The sequence below is a fragment of the Lithobates pipiens genome, unplaced genomic scaffold (assembly GCF_037356315.1).
Source record: "Lithobates pipiens isolate NorthernLeopardFrog02 unplaced genomic scaffold, aLitPip1_a1.2 Scaffold_22, whole genome shotgun sequence".
Taxonomy (NCBI): Eukaryota; Metazoa; Chordata; class Amphibia; order Anura; family Ranidae; genus Lithobates; species Lithobates pipiens.
The window spans coordinates 191,994,280-192,017,995 of record NW_027507784.1 but is presented as its reverse complement, the minus strand read 5'-3'; the positions used below and the strand labels follow the sequence as shown (position 1 = coordinate 192,017,995).

At 42.0% G+C, this 23,716-nt stretch overlaps 1 protein-coding gene across 1 annotated transcript in view; it reads left to right on the top strand.

Moving 5' to 3' along the window:
* The window catches only part of PDAP1 (PDGFA associated protein 1), a 24,232-nt gene extending 880 nt beyond the window's left edge, over window positions 1-23,352 (top strand). Inside the window, exons 2-6 of the mRNA XM_077448752.1 lie at window positions 2,208-2,299; window positions 4,502-4,606; window positions 5,498-5,619; window positions 20,417-20,568; window positions 23,035-23,352. Of these exons, the coding sequence (XP_077304878.1) occupies window positions 2,208-2,299; window positions 4,502-4,606; window positions 5,498-5,619; window positions 20,417-20,568; window positions 23,035-23,093 (530 nt within the window). The 3' untranslated portion in view covers window positions 23,094-23,352. The remainder of the gene's footprint in view (window positions 1-2,207; window positions 2,300-4,501; window positions 4,607-5,497; window positions 5,620-20,416; window positions 20,569-23,034) is intronic.
* The last annotated feature ends 364 nt before the right edge of the window (window positions 23,353-23,716 follow it).

Genomic DNA, 23,716 nt, shown 5'->3' with positions numbered 1-23,716 from the left:
TTGTATATGAAAGACTTGATGACCAGGGCACTCCCCCCCCTCCCCTTGACATCAGGTGTCAAGAGTCAGCACACCCCTTTTACCATGTGCTGCTGGGAATCAAAGTCCAGAATCAGGAGGAGGGTTGGAGTCTGCTGAATGCTGAGACGAGGAGGTGCTGCAGCTGCACAGAGAGGCGCAGAATCTGTAGAAGGAGCTCTGTCCTCCTCTCAGCTGTTGACTGTATTGTGGGGGCAGGAGAAGTGAGAGGTGAAATGTCCTGGAGGTCTGGATTCAGCCCACGGGCCTTGTGTTTGGCACATGCACTCTACACCAAGTACAGAGTGATTGAAGATCACTGATCACTCAGTATTCAGTTCCACTCTGAGCAGAGTCAGTCTCCCTCCAGAACCCAATGGAGCACCGGTCTGTGTGGGCGATAAAAACTGGCTCAGGCTCTCAGCAGTGTACTGACAGGCTGAACCAGCTGCCAGTCTGGCATTGGGCCAATCCAGACATTATTATTTGGATCCCTGCAGAGGTTGGACCAGTTCTGTGATGTCAGCCAGCAGTGGACTTTAGTGCACTGTTGGCTTCATTTGGGTCCCAGGAGTACAGAAGTAAGTGCACTTCTGTGGCCCTCAGGAGAAGTGGCCAATAGAGGGTTGGCCCTACTTCTCCTTTAATGTGGAGTAGGGGGAGTACAGTGATGCCTAGTGCATCAATTGAATTAAGGTGCTGTTTAAGGATCATGCTTTTAGTGAATCTGTGCCCAGGTTATACACACTAAAATGTTTTAAAATCCTTCTGCTGCTTGTTCAGGATATGTAAATAAGTCCTCATTCACATCTGTAAGCGTTGTGGGCAAACTCCTCTTCAAATTTTCCAACCAAGGCACTGAAATCATAGCTCTTATATTACTTCCTATTGCCAAAAAAAACTTGGCAGCATGCCAGCCCTCTAATGGTGGCAAAGCTTTCATTTTAGAGTTCCCCTCACTTTGTCCCAGTGAATCACTATGGCAGAAAACTTCAAGAGAATCTCCCAAAAAAGGAAACAAAAACAACTGACTACTTCTAATCTTTCCCCACTTCACTTCCACTTTAAAGGAAACCGTGGAGACTACCATTGCTGACATCTTCTGGAAAATGCTGGTTGCCCTGCTGTAATGCTTATGCAATGGTTTTAATATTTACTCAGACACAGTCAAGTATACCGTTTAGGAGCTTTTACTTACTGATTTCATTTCTGGGAGGTTTGTAGATCTGGTCAGCCAGTCTTGTGTGGGAGATATGTGTTTTGTTTCGTAGTGAGACTGTACATCTTCCTATTACATATGTATGCTAGTTGGGCAGAGGAAATAATGCTAATCAATTTCTGAGTGGGCTGGAAACTTAAAAGCTCAGCCAAGAAATTTGCTTGTCACCTGTCTGGCTATGTAGTGTATGCTGTTTGTTAGCTATATTGATCAGAAACAAAGTCAACTTTTAGGTAGTAAATAAGAGCCTAGAGCTTCTAGTACAGGTAGATGTTCATGATGCAGCACTCTAAAGTATGAAGTATAGTAAGGCCTCTTTTACACGGGGCAGATCAGTGATGACCCACCCCATGGATATCCGCTTGCTCAGCGGGGATTGATCTGTCGATCCCCGCTGAGCAGGCAGAGGACAAGTCCGTCTCTGCACAATGTGCAGGGATGGACCTGGACATGTCACTGCTGACATCCGACGCTCCATAGACCTCTATGGAGCATCCGTTCAGATCCGCCTGAAAAACTGACAGGCGGACCTGAACGGATCGTCCATGTGAAAGAGGCCTAAATTGTATTTCAGGACCCTGTATTCTGCACCTATTTGGCTACTCTGAAGGCTGTAGGATATGTATGTTGAGCCTGGGTATACAGATCCTTACAAGTCTATGGGTCAGATGCGGCCTGCTGTTAAGTTTTTTTTTTACTTTGGATGAGCTGTGAACAGTAATGGAGGCTGAAGCTGTGAAGGGGGTGTTCTTGTAGTTTAGGTTGGGACAGGCATTGTATTAGTTTTTCTAAAAATACACCTGTCTTTTTTTTTTTTTTTTTTTTTTTTTTTTTTTTTTAGGACATCTCCTAACACCTGTCTAAGTGTTGATGCTATATTCTGTTTAATTATTCTCCTCCTATTCTGTCTATTTATGCTACACGTGAATATTTATATTTGTTTTAACATTTACAATCATGTTTTGTGCAGGAAGAAAAGGCGGTCACAAAGGTCGGGTGAGGCAGTATACAAGTCCAGAGGAGATAGATGCTCAGATTAAAGCTGAACATGAAAAGGCTCGGGTATGTCTATACAGATGGTTCATGTTGATGTGCTTTATCAATAAAGTGGAATTAAAGGAACCTTGTACCCCCCTTCCCTCCAGTGGTTCCATTGAAGGAAATGAAAAGCCTGCCTTCTTGCTGTTTGTTACAGCAGAACTTTAGTTTTCGCTTTAAGCATGGTTTTACTGTCTCTTGTTTCTGTGATATGGACTGTTTTTTACCTCGTACCTATATGAAGTTATCAATTTAAAGAGGTTGCATACTAGCTCGTTATGAAATATTTACCTTAGAACAAAGCTGTTGCAGCAGTCCCCACACACTGCTGTCACAGCTGACATCTTTCCCAGAGCTTTTTCCGGGTTCACGGGCTCTGGCGCTGTAATTGGCCAGAGCATTGGAGGTGCCGTTCACCCCACGAGCTTGGAAAGGAATGGCACACGTGGGCCACTGGCTGCATGCACAGCAAAAATCTCCTAATCGGTACAGGTTTAGGAGATGTTTTCACTACCTATAGGTAAAAGTTTGCAGAGGAAGTTTACTTCCTGTTTAACTAAAAAGCCTTTCATTGGGCCTGATTATGGTAAACTAAGGATTGATAAGGGGTTAAAAAAGGCATGTTTTATTCAAAGCGGAGTTCCACACAAAAAATGTCTGCTTTTCAGAATCCCCCCGGTGTCACATTTGGTACCTTTTCATGGGTATAGATACCCGCAGGTATCTACGCCACTTCTCCCTCTTCTGGAAGACAGCAGGGAACAGTGGAAATGCGTAGCGTGAGTCATGCATGTGCAGTAGGGAACCAAGAAGTGATTCCCTTACGAAGATGGTGGTGGCAGCACCCGAGAGCCAAGTTTTAAGCTTCATACACACTATCAGATTTTCTGCAGATCTTTTCCTTCAGATTTACCAAAACCATATAATATGAGGTCAAACCTTTAGAAGTTCAAATTTGTATGCAATCAGGCAGGCCCTTGTACTACATGGTTTTGGTAAATCTGAAGAAAATCTGACCGTGTGTATGGGGCTTTAGACAGAATGGAGAGAGATTAGAAGGCTTGCTGTTTTTATTGCTGTGTGTGCCCCCATTAGGGAGATTCATCCTTGCTATTTGTCCTGTTTACCGTTATCATTGAAAGTAAAAGAAAATCCCAAATTTTGGGTTGTTCCCAGAAAAGTAATAGAAGGGAAATCTTTCAATGGGGACACTAGTTCTGATGGCCTGGGGGTCCCCAAAGGATTCATTTGGAGGGATTTCCTCTCGCTTCCTGTTTTGGCTATGGGACTGGAAGTGTTTTCTCACAGGACATAGTGAATACTTGTCACAGAATTCAAGGAAGTAAGTGTGTGGGGATCAAATAAATTTTAAGATCTTTCAGATTATTAGAAGTAGGCTAGATTTCTTAAAGTGGTTGTTAACCCTTTTTGGTGACTTTTACCTATAGGTAAGCATTATTCTAGGCTTACCTATTAGATAGTGGAAATATCTTCTAAACATGCGTGGTTTAGGAGATATTTCACTTGTATTGCGCCAATGTCGTCATCGGCACATGCACTGTGACGAATCGGACCACTGTTCCGTTTCCTCCCCCAGCGTTTGCCGTGACTGGCGGCTCCCGCCCATTCATGGGAGTGATGTCACACGACTCCATCCAGTCACAGAGCCAGAGTCTGCGGCGCCAGAAGAAAGAGGGGAGAAGATGGATGCGGCCTGCTAAGGGGACAGCGCGGGCTTCGTTTTGCAGGTAAGTGTCATATAATGGGCTAGTATACGGTGCATACTAGCCAATTATGCTTTCCATTCACGGGCCTTGTGGGGAGCAAAAGATGAAGTAAAACCCATCAGGGTTTAGTTCCTCTTTAAACTGATTGTAAAATCTATTTTTTCTTCTCTTAAAATAATAAACGTGATTATACTTGCCTGCTCTGCACAGAGCAGCCCGGATCCTCCTCTTCTTGGGTCCCTCTTTGGCTCTCCTGGCCACTCCCTCCTGTTGAGTGCCCCCATAGCAAGTAGCTATGGGGGCTAAGTCACAGCTCCCTGTGTCCATTCAGACACGGAGCCCTGGTTCAGCCTCGTCCCTCTCTCTCCTGATTGGCTAGCTGAGTGTGACAGCAGCGGGAGCCAGAGGTGCCATTAATAAACCATGGAGCAACTGCTTTAACATTATTATTATTATTATTATTATTATATAATTTTTTTTTTTTTTTTTTTTTATACAGGAAGCAGAACTTGAAGAAGGTGGTGAGGGAGTCCCCAAAGACCCCACCAAGGAAAAGAAAGATCAGAGTTCAGATGAGAGTGATGAAGATGATGATGACTATCAGGTAAGCATCTGATACTCTTTTCTCTATTTTATTTCTTCATCCTTACTTCATGTAACATACAACACATATAACACATATAAAATTAACAGAACAGAAAGTTTAGGGTCATCTCCCTAACAAAGCCCAATAGGGCTTTAACCCTTTCCCACTGAATCTTAAATCCAGAGGGGAAAAAAACAGTTTTGGCTGAACACACACTTTATATTCATCAAACATTTTACAATCTGACTGTACAGTCTTCTTTTAGATCTACCAACAAGTATGTAGTACAAGGACCTGGCTGACTGGAGAAAACTGATTTGGATAGTTTTAGCTAGGTGCTCACATTGCATAGTTGGATAGCTCTAAAATTCCCTGTACAAAGATTTGCGCAGGCACCTTGTATCATGTATGATGAGCCTACATCTTATAATTGTGTGTCAGCATATTCAATTTTGTTACTAAATGCATACAACATTCAACCATAACATTAGAAGCTATGACAGGTAAATTGAAAACATTATCTTGCAGTGGCCCCTGAAAGTGGGGTGGGATATATTAGGCAGCAAGTGAACATGTCCCAGAAAAATGGGCAATTGTAAGGATTTGATCAACTTTGGCAAAAGCCAGATTGTAATGGTTAGAGCATTTCCAAAACTGCAGCTCTTTTGGGATGTTCCTGGTCTGCAGTGATCAGGACTGACCAAAAGTGGTCCAAGGAAGGAAATCTGGTGAACCAGCAACAGGGTCTTTAGGCGGCCAAGGGTCATTGATGCACATGGAGAGCGTGTAAACCTACAGTCAGTTATACTGCATAACTGCCCTGTCCTTCTTCTGTTTTACAGCTGGTTTGCTTTTAGAAGAATGACATTTTATTTTTCATTAAACATTCTAAGATTTTTCTCTTTTTAGCAAAAGCGTAAAGGAGTTGAAGGCTTAATTGACATAGAGAATCCCAATCGAGCAGCACAGGCATCTAAAAAGGTCACCCAGATTGATTTGGAAGGTCCAAAAGAACTGTCACGAAGGGAAAGGTAAATCCAACCTAATGCTTACTATATTCATTCACAGGTAAAAGTTTATATTCAGCTTTAATGTCTTATTTCGAGGGAAGCTGTGAGAACAGCAGTGATCATTCTGATTCTAGATGCGGCAGTGGGAAAAGTGAATAGAATTCTTGGATGCATCACTAGAGGGATCACCAGCATGAGGAAGGAGGTTATGATTCCCGTATATAAATCTTTAGTGAGACCTCTTTTACAATACTGTGTCCAGTTCTAGAGACCTAATTTACAGAAAACCATTGATAAAATAGAATGAATCCAGAGATGTTCAACAAAAGTGAAGAAAGGCCTGAGGGATAAAATGTATCAGGACAGACTTCAGGAACTGAACACATACAGTCTTGGAGCAAATAAGGTAAAGGGAAGACATGATTAAAACCTTTTAACTTCTTCCTACCCAGTCTATTGTAAAATGACAGCTGGGCGGCAGCCCCAGAATGATCTGTCACCTGCCGTGTCCAGTGGACACAGCCGATGTCCAATCACTGTACCAACCTGCTGCTGCTACCATCTGATCACATGACTGTTGTACACAATCAAATGCTTTGCTACATGCCTTTTCATTGTGTACTATCGTGATGAGCTCTGTGATTGGCCCTGTCTATACCATGTAATGACTGTGACCAATCGCATCCATCTGTACCAAGTGATTAGCTGTGGCTAATCACAGCTCTTCACAATAGTAAACACTAATTCATTTTCATTGAGAACAAAATGGTTGCTTAGAATTGTAAAATGGACACAGACGCATATAAGCAATCATAGTGTATTTAACCACTTAACAACCGCCCTATAGCCGAATGACAGCTACAGGGCGGTTTCTTAACTCTGGGAGGCCGTCATATGATGTTCTCCCAGAATTCCGCTCTCGCGCGCCCCCTGGGGCGTGCACTCGAGAGCATCCGTGACCGCCGGATCACGATCACGCTCATAGCGGCCGTTTACCACGTGATCGCTCTGTCAAATGACGGAGTGATCACTTGTAAACAAACCGGCGTCATGTTATGACGCCGGTTCCTCCCTCCCCCTCTCTGTACCGATCGGAACAGCGGAGGGGGAAGAGATCGGTGTCAGCAGCGATGTGGGCTGCATCTGCAGTGCCCACATCGCTGCTCACCGAAAATTAACCCCTCAATACCCTGCCATTACTCTGCAATACCCTGCCATTACTCTGCATTACCCTGCAACACCCGCCAATACCCTGCAACACTCTGCAATGCTCTGCAACACCCGCCAATACCGTGCAACACTCTGCAATGCTCTGCAACACCCTCCAATATCCTGCAATGCTCTGCAACGCAATACTCTGCAACGCCATACTCTGTGATACCCTGCAATACCCAGCCATAGACACCCCCCTCCCGCCGCCCTCCGGTGCTTCTACCGACTCGCCAATACGATCAAATCCAGAATCTTCTTCTTTTATTTTTATTTTTTTTTATTTTTTTCAGGCTTCCCAGCTTAGAGGTGAGATGCGGGGTCTTATTGACCCTATATCTCACTGTAAAAAAATTAAATCGTCGCCTATGGGGATTTTTAAGTAGCGACGTTTGGCGCCATTCCACGAGCCTGTGCAATTTTGAAGAGTGACATGTTGGGTATCGATTTACTCGGTGTAACTTCATCTTTCACATTATGCAAAAATTGGGCTAACTTTACTGTGTGTTTTTTTTTTTTTTTTTTTTTTTTTTTTTTTTTTAGCACAAAACAGTTTTTTTTTTTTCCAAAAAAAAGCATTCGAAAAATTGCTGCGCAAATACCGTGCGAGATAAAAAGTTGCAACGACCACCATTGTATTCTCCAGGGTGTTTGCTAAAAAAACATATATAATGTTTTGGGATTCTATGTAATTTTCTAGAAAATAAATGATGATTTTTACATGTAGGAGAGAAATGTCAGAATTGTCCTGGGTGCTTCAGAACGCCTAATGGCGCTCCCTGCATGTTGGGCCTCTGTATGTGGCCACACTGTGTAAAAGTCTCACACATGTGGTATCGCCGTACTCGGGAGTAATAGCAGAATGTGTTTTGGGGTGTAATTTGTGGTATGCATATGCTGTGTGAGAAATAAACTGATAATATGACAATTTTGTGAAAAAAAAAAAAAAGTAAAAAAAATCTTGCTTTTGCAAAGAATTGTGGGAAAAAATTACAACTTCAAAAAACTCATCATGCCTCTTACTAAATACCTTGGAATGTCTTCTTTCCAAAAAGGGGTCATTTGGGGGGTATTTGTACTTTTCTGGCATGTTAGGGTCTCAAGAATTGATATAGGCCGTCAGTACTTCAAGTGTGATCAGTTTTCAGATATTGGCACCATAGCTTGTGGACTCTATAACTTTCACAAAGACCAAATAATATCCACCAATTTGTACTTATTTTTACCAAAGATATGTAGTAGTATAAATTTTGGTCAAAATTTATGAAGAAAAAAATACTAATCTGCTAAATTTTACGGAAACAAAGAAAAATTCATTTTTTTTACAGAATTTTCTGTATTTTTTTTCTTTTATAGCACAAAAAATTAAAAACCCAGCGGTGATTAAATACCACCAAAAGAAAGCTCCATTTGTGTGAAAAAAAGGACAAAAATTTCATATAGGTCCAGTGTTGCATGACTGAGTAATTGTCATTCAAAATGTGAGAGCACCGAAAGCTGAAAATTGGTCTGGTTATTAAGGGGGTTTAAGTGCCCAGTGGTCAAGTGGTTAAAAAACAAAACAAAAAGAAAAACCTGACCCCCCCCCCCTCCCCAGAGTAAAACAGTGTTACTGTGGTGACACTGTATTGCTCTGCTCACTGTATGTTAAAAAAATATGTTTTTTGATTACTTACTATTCCAAAATATTGTGACAAAAAATTGACAACTTCAAAAAAAACTTGCCATGCCTCTTACTTTGGACTGCCTACTTTCCAAAAATGGCTAATTTGGGGGGATATTTGTACTGCTGTGGCATTTTCGGGCCTCCAAAAAATAGTCGGTCAGTACATCAGGATTGATTATTAGTTATGTATACCATAGTTTGTGGACTCTAACGTGCCTACAAACTAAAATACACTGATTTGTGTTATTTTCACCAATGAAATATAGCGGTGTATATTTTGGCCTAAATTACTGAAGAAAGATTATTTCGTTTAAAAATCCTATAACCGAAACAAAGGAAAGCTACATTTATTTTGTTTATTTTTATACTTCATTAAATTCCAAAGAAAGAAATCTCTATTTGTGTGGAAAAAACATTTAATATGGGTACACAATTGTCATTCAAGTGTGACCGCGCTCAAAGCTGAAAATTTTGCCTGGGCAGGGAGAGAGTAAAAGTGTCTAGTATTGAAGCCGTTAAATACATCAAATGGGCTAATGGTGTTAAGGAGGGCAGTGTTTCAATATGAATGAAACCAAGAACACGAAGATATGACCTTTAAAATAGCAGAAGAAAAGTTCAAAACTAATCTTGGAAAGTATTCTAGTTAATGCTTGAAATAGACTTTTGGCAGAAGTAGTGGTTCATTCAACAATAAGTGGATTCAGGGCCAGTTCACACCAGATGCAGTTCCGTTTTTTTTTTTTTTTTTTTTTTTCTGCACTGAAAATGCATGCACAGTGTTTTCCATGTATTCCAATGGTCTGTTTCCGGTCAGTTTCTGCACCAGAAACTGACTGCATGGTGTGAACTAGAGCAATTTGAATACATGGAAAACACTGTGCATGCATTTTTAGTGCGGAAAAAAAGGCGCACAGAACTGCATCTGGTGTGAACGGCGCCCTTAGGTTCTGTTCACACCTGGGCGTTCGCAATCAGAATCGTGGCAATTCTGCCCGCGATCCCAAAACGCTGTGCAAAACTGACAAATCACACCACACTTGTTCAGGTGCCATTGATGCTCAATGGCACCTAAACGCAGGTACGATTGTCATTGCAAACTGTATGGCACAAAGCTTGTCGCTCAAAAAGGAGCAGAAGCATCTTTTGAGTGACCAGCTTCGTGCAACTTATCGCACAACATTCGTGGCAGATTCGCATCTGCTTTAAGTGTAAATGAAAATAAATTGCATCTGTACAAGGGTGATGAGATTTGTCAGTTTCGCAGAGCACTTTCTATATATTTTTATTTAATTTTTTCGATCTTTTTTTGTTTCTTTTGCAAAAAAAAAAAACAACCCAGTGTTGATTAACCACTTCAGCCCCAGAAAATTTGGCTGCTCAATGACCAGGCAATTTCTTGTAATACGGCACTGTATCGCTTTAACTGACAATTGCGCGGTCATGCGACGCTGTACCCAAACAAAATTGACTTCCTTTTTTTTTTCGCTCAAATAGAGCATTATAAAATTGGACACAGAACATGGCACACTTGGGAACATTTCTGACGCAGGGCACTTCCATGTTGTGTGTGTGTGTGGGTGTTTTTTTTTTTTTTTTGTGCTGGGACAGCTCAGATTCAGTTCAGGGAATTTCTGTCCCTTTTTTATCTATCTTTTGGACACAGAGGAGACATTGAGTCCTGCCCACCCCGACATCTGTTTAAAAAGTTCTGAATGCCGGGGGACAAGAGAGCAGCTTATGTGACCACTGTGATTGGCTGTCAGTGCTCACATGATCATGAGTCAGTCCTGCAGATTACTTATCATTAATGGGGACCAAGAGCTTTCTCTGTGCTGGGAGCATGCTCTCGGCACAGAAACATTGACCACCCAGCAGCATTAAAGCCCACACCTTTTGCAGCCACATTTATGTTCTAGGCAGTCGTAAAGGGGTTAAGAGACCTTTGAGGTTTCCATAAAGAGATTATGTCCCCACAATAAACAAATACAAATTACAAAGTAATAAAAACTTTTTTTCTGAGATATATATATCTATGAGAGAGAGATATATTAGAGAGAGAGATATATTAGAGAGAGAGAGAGATATTAGAGAGAGAGAGAGAGATATTAGAGAGAGAGAGAGAGAGAGATATTAGAGAGAGAGAGAGAGATATTAGAGAGAGAGAGAGAGAGATATTAGAGAGAGAGAGAGAGATATTAGAGAGAGAGAGAGAGATATTAGAGAGAGAGAGAGATATTAGAGAGAGAGAGAGAGATATTAGAGAGAGAGAGAGAGATATTAGAGAGAGAGAGAGAGATATTAGAGAGAGAGAGAGAGATATTAGAGAGAGAGAGAATATTAGAGAGAGAGAGAGAATATTAGAGAGAGAGAGAGAGATATTAGAGAGAGAGAGATATTAGAGAGAGAGAGAGAGATATTAGAGAGAGAGAGAGAGATATTAGAGAGAGAGAGATATTAGAGAGAGAGAGATATTGAGAGAGAGAGAGATATTAGAGAGAGAGAGATATTAGAGAGAGAGAGATATTAGAGAGAGAGAGATATTAGAGAGAGAGAAGATATTAGAGAGAGAGAGAGATATTAGAGAGAGAGAGAGATATTAGAGAGAGAGAGAGATATTAGAGAGAGAGAGAGATATTAGGAGAGAGAGAGAGTATTAGAGAGAGAGAGATATTAGAGAGAGAGAGATATTAGAGAGAGAGAGAGAGATATTAGAGAGAGAGAGAGGAGATATTAGAGAGAGAGAGAGAGAGATATTAGAGAGAGAGAGAGAGATATTAGAGAGAGAGAGATATTAGAGAGAGAGAGATATTAGAGAGAGAGAGATATTAGAGAGAGGAGAGATATTAGAGAGAGAGAGAGAGATATTAGAGAGAGAGAGAGAGAGATATTAGAGAGAGAGAGAGAGAGATATTAGAGAGAGAGAGATATTAGAGAGAAAGAGAGAGATATTAGAGAGAGAGAGAAAGAGAGAGATATTAGAGAGAGAGGATATTAGAGAGAGAGAGAGATATTAGAGAGAGAGAGATAATATGAGAGAGAGAGATATTAGAGAGAGAGAGATATTAGAGAGAGAGATATTAGAGAGAGAGATATTAGAGAGAGAGATATTAGAGAGAGAGATATTAGAGAGAGAGATATTAGAGAGAGAGATATTAGAGAGAGAGATATTAGAGAGAGAGAGAGAGATATTAGAGAGAGAGAGAGAGATATTAGAGAGAGAGAGAGAGATATTAGAGAGAGAGAGAGAGATATTAGAGAGAGAGAGAGAGATATTAGAGAGAGAGAGAGAGATATTAGAGAGAGAGAGAGAGATATTAGAGAGAGAGAGAGAGATATTAGAGAGAGAGAGTATTAGAGAGAGAGATATTAGAGAGAGAGAGAGATATAGAGGGAGAGAGAGATATTAGAGAGAATACAGCATGCATCAGAGAGAGAGATATTCAAGAGAATATTAGAGAGAGAGAGATATTAGAGAGAGAGATATTAGAGAGAGAGATATTAGAGAGAGAGATATTAGAGAGAGAGATATTAGAGAGAGAGATATTAGAGAGAGAGATATTAGAGAGAGAGAGAGATATTAGAGAGAGAGAGAGATATTAGAGAGAGAGAGAGAGAGATATTAGAGAGAGAGAGAGATATTAGAGAGAGAGAGAGAGATATTAGAGAGAGAGATATTAGAGAGAGAGAGAGAGATATTAGAGAGAGAGAGAGAGATATTAGAGAGAGAGAGAGATATTAGAGAGAGAGAGATATTAGAGAGAGAGAGATATTAGAGAGAGAGAGATATTAGAGAGAGAGAGAGATATTAGAGAGAGAGAGAGAGATATTAGAGAGAGAGAGAGAGATATTAGAGAGAGAGAGAGATATTAGAGAGAGAGAGAGATATTAGAGAGAGAGAGAGATATTAGAGAGAGAGAGAGAGAGATATTAGAGAGAGAGAGAGAGAGATATTAGAGAGAGAGAGAGAGATATTAGAGAGAGAGAGATATTAGAGAGAGAGAGATATTAGAGAGAGAGAGATATTAGAGAGAGAGAGAGAGATATTAGAGAGAGAGAGAGAGATATTAGAGAGAGAGAGAGAGAGAGAGATATTAGAGAGAGAGAGATATTAGAGAGAGAGAGATATTAGAGAGAGAGAGAGAGAGAGATATTAGAGAGAGAGAGAGAGAGATATTAGAGAGAGAGAGAGAGAGATATTAGAGAGAGAGAGAGAGATATTAGAGAGAGAGAGAGAGATATTAGAGAGAGAGAGAGAGATATTAGAGAGAGAGAGAGATATTAGAGAGAGAGAGAGATATTAGAGAGAGAGAGATATTAGAGAGAGAGAGATATTAGAGAGAGAGAGATATTAGAGAGAGAGAGATATTAGAGAGAGAGAGATATTAGAGAGAGAGAGATATTAGAGAGAGAGAGATATTAGAGAGAGAGAGATATTAGAGAGAGAGAGATATTAGAGAGAGAGAGAGATATTAGAGAGAGAGAGAGATATTAGAGAGAGAGATATTAGAGAGAGAGATATTAGAGAGAGAGAGAGAGAGATATTAGAGAGAGAGAGATATTAGAGAGAGAGAGAGATATTAGAGAGAGAGAGAGAGATATTAGAGAGAGAGAGAGAGATATTAGAGAGAGAGAGAGAGATATTAGAGAGAGAGAGAGATATTAGAGAGAGAGAGATATTAGAGAGAGAGAGATATTAGAGAGAGAGAGATATTAGAGAGAGAGAGATATTAGAGAGAGAGAGATATTAGAGAGAGAGATATTAGAGAGAGAGAGAGAGATATTAGAGAGAGAGATATTAGAGAGAGAGAGAGAGAGATATTAGAGAGAGAGAGAGAGATATTAGAGAGAGAGAGAGATATTAGAGAGAGAGAGAGAGATATTAGAGAGAGAGAGAGAGATATTAGAGAGAGAGAGAGAGATATTAGAGAGAGAGAGAGAGATATTAGAGAGAGAGAGAGATATTAGAGAGAGAGAGAGATATTAGAGAGAGAGAGATATTAGAGAGAGAGAGATATTAGAGAGAGAGATATTAGAGAGAGAGATATTAGAGAGAGAGAGAGATATTAGAGAGAGAGAGAGAGATATTAGAGAGAGAGATAGAGATATTAGAGAGAGAGATAGAGATATTAGAGAGAGAGATATTAGAGAGAGAGAGAGAGATATTAGAGAGAGAGAGAGAGATATTAGAGAGAGAGATATTAGAGAGAGAGATATTAGAGAGAGAGATATTAGAGAGAGAGATATTAGAGAGAGAGATATTAGAGAGAGAGATATTAGAGAGAGAGATATTAGAGAGAGAGATATTAGAGAGAGAGATTAGAGAGAGATACATAGAGAGAGATACATAGAGAGAGATACATAGAGAGAGAGAGAGAGAGAGAGATATTAGATAGAGAGAGAGAGATATAGATAGAGAGAGAGATATAGATATATATCTATATCTCTAATATAAGGGCTGCAACTAACGATTATTTTCATAATCGATTAGTTGGCCGATTATTGTTTCGATTAATCGGTTAATAACCTTTAAAAAAAAGTGGGTCAAATTGATGTTCATTTTCAACCACAGTGATGGGAAAATTTGGAAATAATAGAAAACTTCTTAGTCAAAGGAATTCTCAGACAGTGTATGTGGTTTTCGTTCAGAAATTGCATTCATTTTAAAAACAGAATGTTAAAAACAAGTGAAAATTGCAAACAAAATTTCCATTCAGTGAATGTACAAAGATTTTCCGTCTGAATATTCTCATCTGAAAATTGATCTGTGTGACCAACATAAGGCTCGGTACACACCTATGCAGTTTGCTTTTGATCTGTTTTCTGCGATGCTTTTTGCTGTACGTTTTGATTTTTGTGCACGTGATGTTACTGCAATTTAAATTTTTGCCTTTTTTTTGGGCAAAAAACACAAATTCCTGCAAAAACACATTACATGCTTTTCTACAGCTTCTCCATTGAAGTATATTGAACCAATAAAGCAAAAGTTTGCGTTAAAAGTCCCTGACCCTTTCAGATGTGAACGTGTCCCATAGGAAACCATGTAATCGAACTGTAGTGCATTTCTGCAAAAAGCACCAACACATAGATGTGAACCAGGTCTAAGACGTTTACTAACATAATGGGGTTAAAAAAACTAAAATTAGCCCTTTTATAGTAGAAAAAAAAGCAGATAATCACTACTGTAGGGGTTCATTTTTTTACTGTAGAACGGTGAATAATATTTACAGTAGCGATTATTTGCTCTTTTTGTACTATAAAGGGCTAATTTTTTTTTTTTTTTTTTTTTTTTTTTTTAACCCAATTATATTACTGCCCGATTAATCGATTATGAAATTAATAAACGATTAATTTCATAATCGATGAGTTGACGATTAATCGATTCGTTGTTTCAGCCCTAATATATCTCTCTTTCGAGAGAGAGAGAGAGAGATATATCTCTGTCTCTGTGAGCTGGTTTGTTTTGTTGTATTTATAACATTTGTGGTGTTAAATTACCTTGCTGGTTCAGGATCTTTATCTTGAGGCCAAGACTAAGTCAAGTAACAGGCACTGTACGTGACAGTCACCTTAAGGTGCCCTCTCTTGCTTTTTACTGCCTCCCTATTCCCAGGCACAGAGTTCTGAATTTTAGGGTAATGATGCCTCCCTCCCTGTTCTGGAGCTCTAGAGCCAACTTCCCTTCTTGGCCTTTTGTTTAAAGCGGAGGTCCAGCCCCCCATGAAAAATTTAAAGTCAGCAGCTACTCCAAATACTCCAGCTACTGACTTCCACTTGCCTGTCTAGGGAGCCCACGATGTCAGCACCCCAGCCGATCTGAGGATCGGCTGTCGGGTGCAGCTGCTGCCATTCCAGGTAAGAAAACCTGGCAGTGAGGCCTTTCCGCTTCATAGCCGGTCCTCTACTGCGCCGGGCGCATGTGTGAAGCGTGCTGTGCTTTCTAATTGGTCCAGTAGCAGAGGAAGGGGGGGGGCGAACTTCTGGGAGACGGCGCTGTTTTCGGAAATGGGGAAACAGTACCTGTCAAACAAATTTGACACAAATGTGACAACGTGGAGGGAGACAGATAAGCGAAAGATCCACTTTTGTATTATGTCCATAAAGGTGTGTGATGGTGGTCCTGGAGGCCACCTTTTTTGGGAAAGAACCTAACTAAAAGAGAGGTTTGGCCTAATTTTTATGGCCATACTTCTCTTATGGATCACAGGAGTGCACTTGTGCTCTACTGTGACCCAGAATCTGCTGTCAGCCGGCTAAAGTTTGCTGTCAGCTGACGTCACTGCGCTTCGACAGCAAAGGTCCGATGGAACAAATCCGTCGGCCAATTCGACCCTGTGTGGGCGTTATCAGACCTTTGCTGTCAAAATCAGACTGACTTTAGATTTAGAACATGTTTCCTATTTTTCCTCCGGTCTCGAGTCCGGTCGAAAAATCCATTAGTCTGTATGCTAGTCCTGACGAAAACCGACTCTAAGGCCGCGTACACACGGGCGGACTGTTCGCCCAACCTTGTCCGCTGAACAGTGTTTGGGCGGACAGTCCGCTCGTGTGTGGGCTTTCAGCGGACAGTTTGACAGACAAAGTCTTTCGGAAATTCCGAAAAACTGTCCGCTGAAACTGTGTTTGAGCGAACAGTCCGCCCGTGTGTAGGCTACTTTCGAAATGAGCAAACTGTTCCCGCTCGGAGGAAAGTCTGCTCATTTCGAGCGCGTGTGAAGGTAGGCGGGGCCCGCGACGGAGACGTCGCGGGCTCCGCCGCCTGGAATGGGCTTAAAGGGGAACCCCAACGCCGAAAAAAATCGGCGTGGGGTTCCCCCAAAGTCCACAACAGACCCTTGTCCGAGCACGCTACCCGGCCGGCCAGGAAAGGGGGGCGAGCGAGCGCGCCCCCCCTCCTGAGCCGTACCAGGCCGGGTGCCCTCAACATGGGGGGTGCCTTGGGGAAGGGGGGGCCGCGCGGCCCCCCCACCCCAAAGCACCTTGTCCCCATGTTGATGAGGACAAGGGCCTCTTCCCGACAACCCTGGCCGTTGGTTGTCGGGGTCTGCGGGCGGGGGGCTTACCGGAATCCGGGAGCCCCCTTTAAGAAGGGGGCCCCCGGATACCGGCCCCCCACCCTATGTGAATGAGTATGGGGTACAATGTACCCCTACCCATTCACCTGTGAAATAAAGTACAAAAAAAAACACAACACAGAGAAAAAATATTTTATTGCACAGCTCCGGGGGTCTTCCGTCTTCGGGGGTCTTCTCGCCGGACTCCTCCGCTATCTTCGTGTAGCTCTTTTACTAGCGGAGGAGTCCGGCTTTCTTCCTCCCCGCCGCCGGCCTCTTCTCCCGACTTCGGGGGTCTTGTCCCCCTCTTCGGTTCTTCTGCCGGGCCACCGCGCCTTCTTGTAGCTCTTTTGCAGGCGGTGGCCCGGTCTTCTGTCGCCGCTGCCTTCCGTTCTTCTGTCGCCGCCTTCAGTTCTTCTGCCGGGCCACCGCGCCTTCTTGTAGCTCTTTTACAGGCGGTGGCCCGGTCTTCTGTCGCCGCTGTCGCCGTCGCCGCCTTCCGTTCTTCTTCTTCTTCTTCTTCTTCTTCTTGTTCTTCTTCTTCTTCTTCTTCTTCTTCCCCAGGAGATGTTGACACGTCGCTCTCTCCGGCCGGAATGCCAGAGCCGTGCTGTGCGGTCACTTATATAGTGACAATGGGGCGGTGTCACATGGTATATGTCACATGGGTTGGTCACATGGTGACCCCGCCCCCTTACGATGTCATAGTCCCCATGTGACATCAACCCATGTGACCAACCCATGTGACATATACCATGTGACACCGCCCCATTGTCACTATATAAGTGACCGCACAGCGCGGCTCTGGCATTCCGGCCGGAGAGAGCGACGTGTCAACATCTCCTGGGGAAGAAGAAGAAGAACGGAAGGCGGCGACGGCGACAGCGGCGACAGAAGACCGGGCCACCGCCTGTAAAAGAGCTACAAGAAGGCGCGGTGGCCCGGCAGAAGAACCGAAGGCGGCGACAGAAGAACGGAAGGCAGCGGCGACAGAAGACCGGGCCACCGCCTGCAAAAGAGCTACAAGAAGGCGCGGTGGCCCGGCAGAAGAACCGAAGAGGGGGACAAGACCCCCGAAGTCGGGAGAAGAGGCTGGCGGCGGGGAGGAAGAAAGCCGGACTCCTCCGCTAGCAAAAGAGCTACACACAGATAGCGGAGGAGTCCGGCGAGAAGACCCCCGAAGACGGAAGACCCCCGGAGCTGTGCAATAAAATATTTTTTCTCTGTGTTGTGTTTTTTTTTGTACTTTATTTCATAGGTGAATGGGTAGGGGTACATTGTACCCCATACTCATTCACATAGGGTGGGGGGCCGGTATCCGGGGGCCCCCTTCTTAAAGGGGGCTCCCGGATTCCAATAAGCCCCCCGCCCGCAGACCCCGACAACCAACGGCCAGGGTTGTCGGGAAGAGGCCCTTGTCCTCATCAACATGGGGACAAGGTGCTTTGGGGTGGGGGGGCCGCGCGGCCCCCCCTTCCCCAAGGCACCCCCCCATGTTGAGGGCACACGGCCTGGTACGGCTCAGGAGGGGGGGCGCGCTCGCTCGCCCCCCTTTCCTGGCCGGCCGGGTAGCGTGCTCGGACAAGGGTCTGTTGTGGACTTTGGGGGAACCCCCACGCCGATTTTTTTCGGCGTTGGGGTTCCCCTTTAAGTCCATTCCAGGCGGCGGAGCCCGCGACGTCTCCCTCGCGGGCCCCGCCTACCTGTACACGCGCTCGAAATGGGCGGATTTGCCTCCGCCTTACGTGGGCGAGTCCGTTCATTTCAAAAGTTGAGCGAACTGTTTGGCAAACAGTTCGCTGAAACAGTCCGCTCAAAAAGTGCCGTGTGTGGCCATGTCCGTCCATGCTAATTTTGAGCGGACTGTTTGCCGAAACTGTTTGACAAACAAAGTTGGGCGAACAGTCCGCCCGTGTGTACGCGGCCTAAGGCAGCTATTTTCTACTGGCTATGAACTTCCTTATCCTAGTCTTGTTGTACGTCATCATGGTCGAATCTGTTGGACTTTGGTGTGATTGTGTGTAGACAAGTCCGATTCAACGGAAGTCCGTCAAAGTCTGGTCGTGTGTACATGGCATGACAGTCACTATTCTTTGCTTAGCGCTGACCAAGCCAGTCGTGATCGATCAGTTCTCAGGTAAAGAGTCAGCAGGGCCAAGACTTGGGCCTCGTACACCTGGTTTGATTGTTGTACGACCGAGCGTCTGATTTTTGTCAAAAGTGCGTGTGCAGGATTTTATCTAGCATACTAACCGCAAATTGTCGTTTGACAAATGTAGTGACGTACTATGAAAGTATAAAGAGCTGTGATAATTTTTCAAGTGCCACCCTTTTTGCCCCTTCTGCCAATTTCATGTTGTAGAAGTTTGGTCGTTTTTTCGCAATTTTCATATCGTACAAAACAAATGCCCTTTTAAAATACTTTTGTCATAACTACTTGTGAAGCAGCTTCATTATTATCCCATTAAAGAAGATAACGTGCGCTACATTTCATCAATTGCCGCGTCATGAATGTTAATTCTAGATTACGAAAGGTAGTTTACCAGACCAAACTCTTCAGGCTCATTCCATGATTCCGATCATGCGTGTTTGTACTTTCGACTTTTGTGTGACGATTTATGTACTAACCATCCGAAAATCAGACGTTGAGTACACTTCTGACAAAATTCTTATAGCCTGCACATACAGCTCTTGTCTGACGAAAAAGTCAAATGGGCTGTCAAACACCATACTAATGATCTGAAAATCCGCAAACAGTTCATCTTGTGAATTTTCCCTTCAGATTATTTATTTATTATTTTTTTGTGTATGTATGTATGAGGCCTTAGGCAATTTTTGTTACCAGGCCGCATGGCTCAGCGATTTTGTTAATGCACAGGCACCGTTTTGATTTTACATTTATTTGCTTGTCTGGTGTGTTTCACTTCACTTGATAGGTGTGTGTGTGTATTTTTTATTTTATCCCTTCCCTTTTTATTTTTATTTTTTTTTAACTCTTAATTTCCAGCATTTATTTTTCTGGTTGCCACCCAGTTATTTAATTTTGATCACGTTTCATACCATTGCATTAAAAATATACACCAGATTTTTTTTTTTTTTTTTTAATGCCTTTTACTTTATTAATACTTAAGCTGGTCATAGACAGTTTTCAATCTTGGCCAGTTCAGCAGGGACCATGTATGGTCAGGCTTTTTGTACCCAAATATATCAATTGATCATCTTAGGTACACTTGTGGTAGAAGGAAAGAAAATTGCCCAGCCTTACATTTAACAACTTTAATTTTAGTTCTGTGTTAAATGTGAATTTCGGAATTTAATTTGTACAGGCACACCCCACTTTTACGTACACAATGGGTTTATTTACTAAAGCTGGAAATCAATGAGCTTTCTAACCCCAGCTTGTTCAATTAAGCTTTGGTAATAAAACCCGGAAGCTCATTGGTTTATATGCAGAAGGGAGCCTGATTTTGCACTTTCCAGCTTTCGTAGATAAACCCCATTGTGTACTTAAAAGTGGGGTATGCCTGTACTTTGCATGCATATTGCACTGTGGCATGGGGGTTAGAAAACTCAGGTTCTCAGAACAGTGTAAGCTCCAACTAGGTTGACTTGGAGCTTAAATAATACATTTTTTTTTTTTGTACCTTATGGTTAAATGAAGCAGTGCGGGGGGGGAGGAAAGCCAATATGTGCTACTAGGGTGGGTAGCATTACATTAAACTGTTGCATGGTCAAAGCATAGTTTCATTTTAAAGAGAACAAAGATTTTGGTGCCCATGTGGGAAGTCTAGATTATAGGTTAAGTCCACCTTTACAAAAAAAATCCATTGTTGGGTCACAGGTGAACTAACACACTTTGCTTTAATTGTACGTCTGTTTTGCCCAATAGGGAGGAAATAGAGAAACAGAAGGCAAAAGAACGTTATATGAAAATGCATTTAGCAGGAAAAACAGACCAAGCAAAAGCTGATCTGGCCCGCCTAGCAATCATCCGGAAACAGAGGGAAGAGGCAGCAAAAAAGAAGGAAGAAGAAAAGAAAGGTGAGTTTATTTCCATTGCTTGTGCTGTTTTATGAGAGTTAGACTTCTTTTTAAATAAAAAAAAAAAAAAAGATTAATAAATCATTTTCCCCACTTGTCTGTAACCACTAATGCAATCCATACATACAAAGAAACCAAAACAAATAAGTATGAAATGAAGTTGTGTGGAATAAGACAGGAAAAAGTATTAAACACGCTAACTGAAATTTATTTAATACTTTGTACAAAATCCTTTGTTGGTAAGGACCGCTTCAAGACACCTCTTGTATGGAGAAACTAGTCGCATTGCTCAGGTGTGATCTTCTAGTCTTCAAATCTTAATGGTTCCATGGGCCTCTTGTTTGAACTCTTATCTTTAGTTCTTTCCATAGATTTTCTACTTGATTCAAGTCAGGTGATTGGCTGGGCCATTCTTGCATCTTTATTTTCCTTCTTTGAAATTGAGTGTTTCCTTGGCTTTGTGTTTGGGATCATTGTCTTGCTGAAATGACCACCCTTGTTTTTCATCTTCATAATCCTTCTAGATGGCAAAAGATTTTTTAATCAAGAATATCTTGGTACTTTTTTTCCATTCATCCTTCCTTCAATGACATGACGTTTACCAGTAACTTATGCTGAAAAAACAGCCCCACACCATGATGTGCCCACCTCCAAATTTCACTGTTAGTATGGTATGCTTTAGGGTGACGTGCAGTGCCATTTGACCTCCAAACCTGGTGTGTATTATTATGGCATCCAAAGAGTTCAATTTTGGTCTCATCCGACCAGACTATATTCTCCCAGTATTTCACAAGCTTGTCTAACTGTTGTGCAGCAAACATTACACCAGCTTCAACATGCTTTTTCTTCAGCAATGGCATCTTGCATGGTGAGCATGCATACAGACCATGGCGGTTGAGAGCATTACTTATTGTTTTCTTTGAAACAATTGTACCTGCTAATTCCAGATCTTTCTGACGGTCTCCATAACTTGGACAACTCCTCTGATAATTCTTTTCACTCCTCTGTCAGAAATTTTGCAACAAGCACCTAGTCGTGGCTGGTTTATGGTGAAATTATGTTCTTTCCTCTTCTGAATTATGGCCCAAACAGTACTCACTGGAACATTCAGAAGTTTAGAAATCCTTCTGTAACCAATGCCATCATTGGTCACATCATGGTATTTCTTGTAGGACACCTTTTTCTAGGCCATCAGTTGAGATTGAACCAGCTGATATTCATTTGCACTGACAAAGGGCAGGATTGCTTTCTAATTAGTGATTTTTTTTAACTGGTGTCTTGGCCTTCTATGCCTTTTTTTTTTTTTTTTTTTTTTTTGCACCTCCCTTCTTCAGTACTTTTTCCCTGTGTCATTCCATTTTATTACACGCGAATTAAATTCGGAACATATTTGTTTTGGATTCTTTGCATGTATGGATTGCATGGCTTGTTACCGACATGGTGAAAATTGTATGTCAATAGCACCTTTAGAAATACATTGACCTAGAAAAAATGGTAACGTGTTCAATACTTATTTTACCCACTTTATATGTGTGTAGAATAGATCTATACAATACAGGTCTAATAACGCCTCCTGCCTTACCATTTTTTATTTAATTTGGGGTTAAAAAATGTTTTATTTATTTTTTTCTTATTTTAGATGCTCTTCACAGAGGTCTTAAAGTGATTGTTTACAATCGCCTCGTGAAACAAAAACCCATTCAGTTTAAAATAGAAATGAAATGCACAGCATTTTTATAGAGATATAAAAAATATTATAAATACCCTTTTTCCCCAATGTTTTAAGTGATCACATTCCCTCTGCTTTCAGCTGGCTAAGAGCTGGGGGGGGGGGGAGGAGAAGCAGCAGCAGCACACTGAGCTTCCCACAGAAGGGCTTGCAGTAACAAATGCTTTAAGCTCGGTACAGAGAGTTGATTAAAAAATAAAATAAAAAACATTGAATGGAATGACAAAAATTAACAGATTTCTGCATCCACACAAGGGAGAGTATCAGAATACACTGATCAGGGCTGCAGCCAATTGGCTGCAAGCTGATGATTTGAAGGTTTGCCAGTGGCAACGATTAGCTGCTGTTGAACAGGGGGATCTACCGACGGATTGGTTCAGCAGGGACTGGCTGAATTTCAGTCAAATTTTTATTCGTGTGTATCCAGCTTTAATTGGTCAGCCAGGTTTACGGACGTTAAACCTAAATGTCGCCATGCAGATACCTCCCATGAGATATTTTCTCATCCTAGAAAGCCTCGGAAATCACTTGGGACCTGCCATGACAGTGATATGGAGGGTACCTTTAATCCGATCTATAAATCAATGGAGGATCAGAGCCTTGTCACAGGGAAAATTTCCAACAAGTTAGAAAATCACCCTATGCATAACAACAAGCATTCTGTGACTGCCTTTGGTGCTTGGTATAGTAGCATAGCTGATGTTCTAAATTCATAGTGTTTTACTTTTATTTTACAGTAAAAGATCCACCAGGAGCAGCGGCCAAAGGATTGCAATCAATGTCTCTTAATAAATAACTACTCTGCCATGGAGACCACAGCCAGAGGATCCTTGGGCCAGGACAGCTATATGGTTTGTAGACTATTGTCTAGCCATATGTCTGGCCCTTTGAGTGTCCACAACATACTATCTCTGATCAAGCCGGCGCAGCATTTCCAGGCTGAGGATACTGTATAAAAGACTGGACATGCAATGTGCACGTATTTATTTAATGCTGAGTGTTTGTGGAGATTGGGTCCTGAAGGAGGGGGAATAAAGGTTGGATTTCAAAATAAATTTTTATGTTTTTTTTTTTTTATTTTTTTTATGTGAATAAAGAAAACTCGGGCAATGTGTTAAAATATGAGCAGTGCTTATCTTCAGTAAAAATCACACTTTCAAAATGAACAAAAGATCCAAAATATATAGGTGGCTAAAAGGTCATGGAAATTCTAATTATTGCTGTAATAAACCAAAAGTATAGAGGAGTGGAACATTGAGGTTGATTTACAAAAGGCAAACACACTGCGCACTACAAGTTCAGTTGCTCTAGATCAGTGATGACAAACCTTGGCACCCAGATGTTTTGAAACTACATTTCCCATGACGCTCAACTACACTGCAGAGTGCATGGACATCCTGGGAAATCATCACTGCTCTA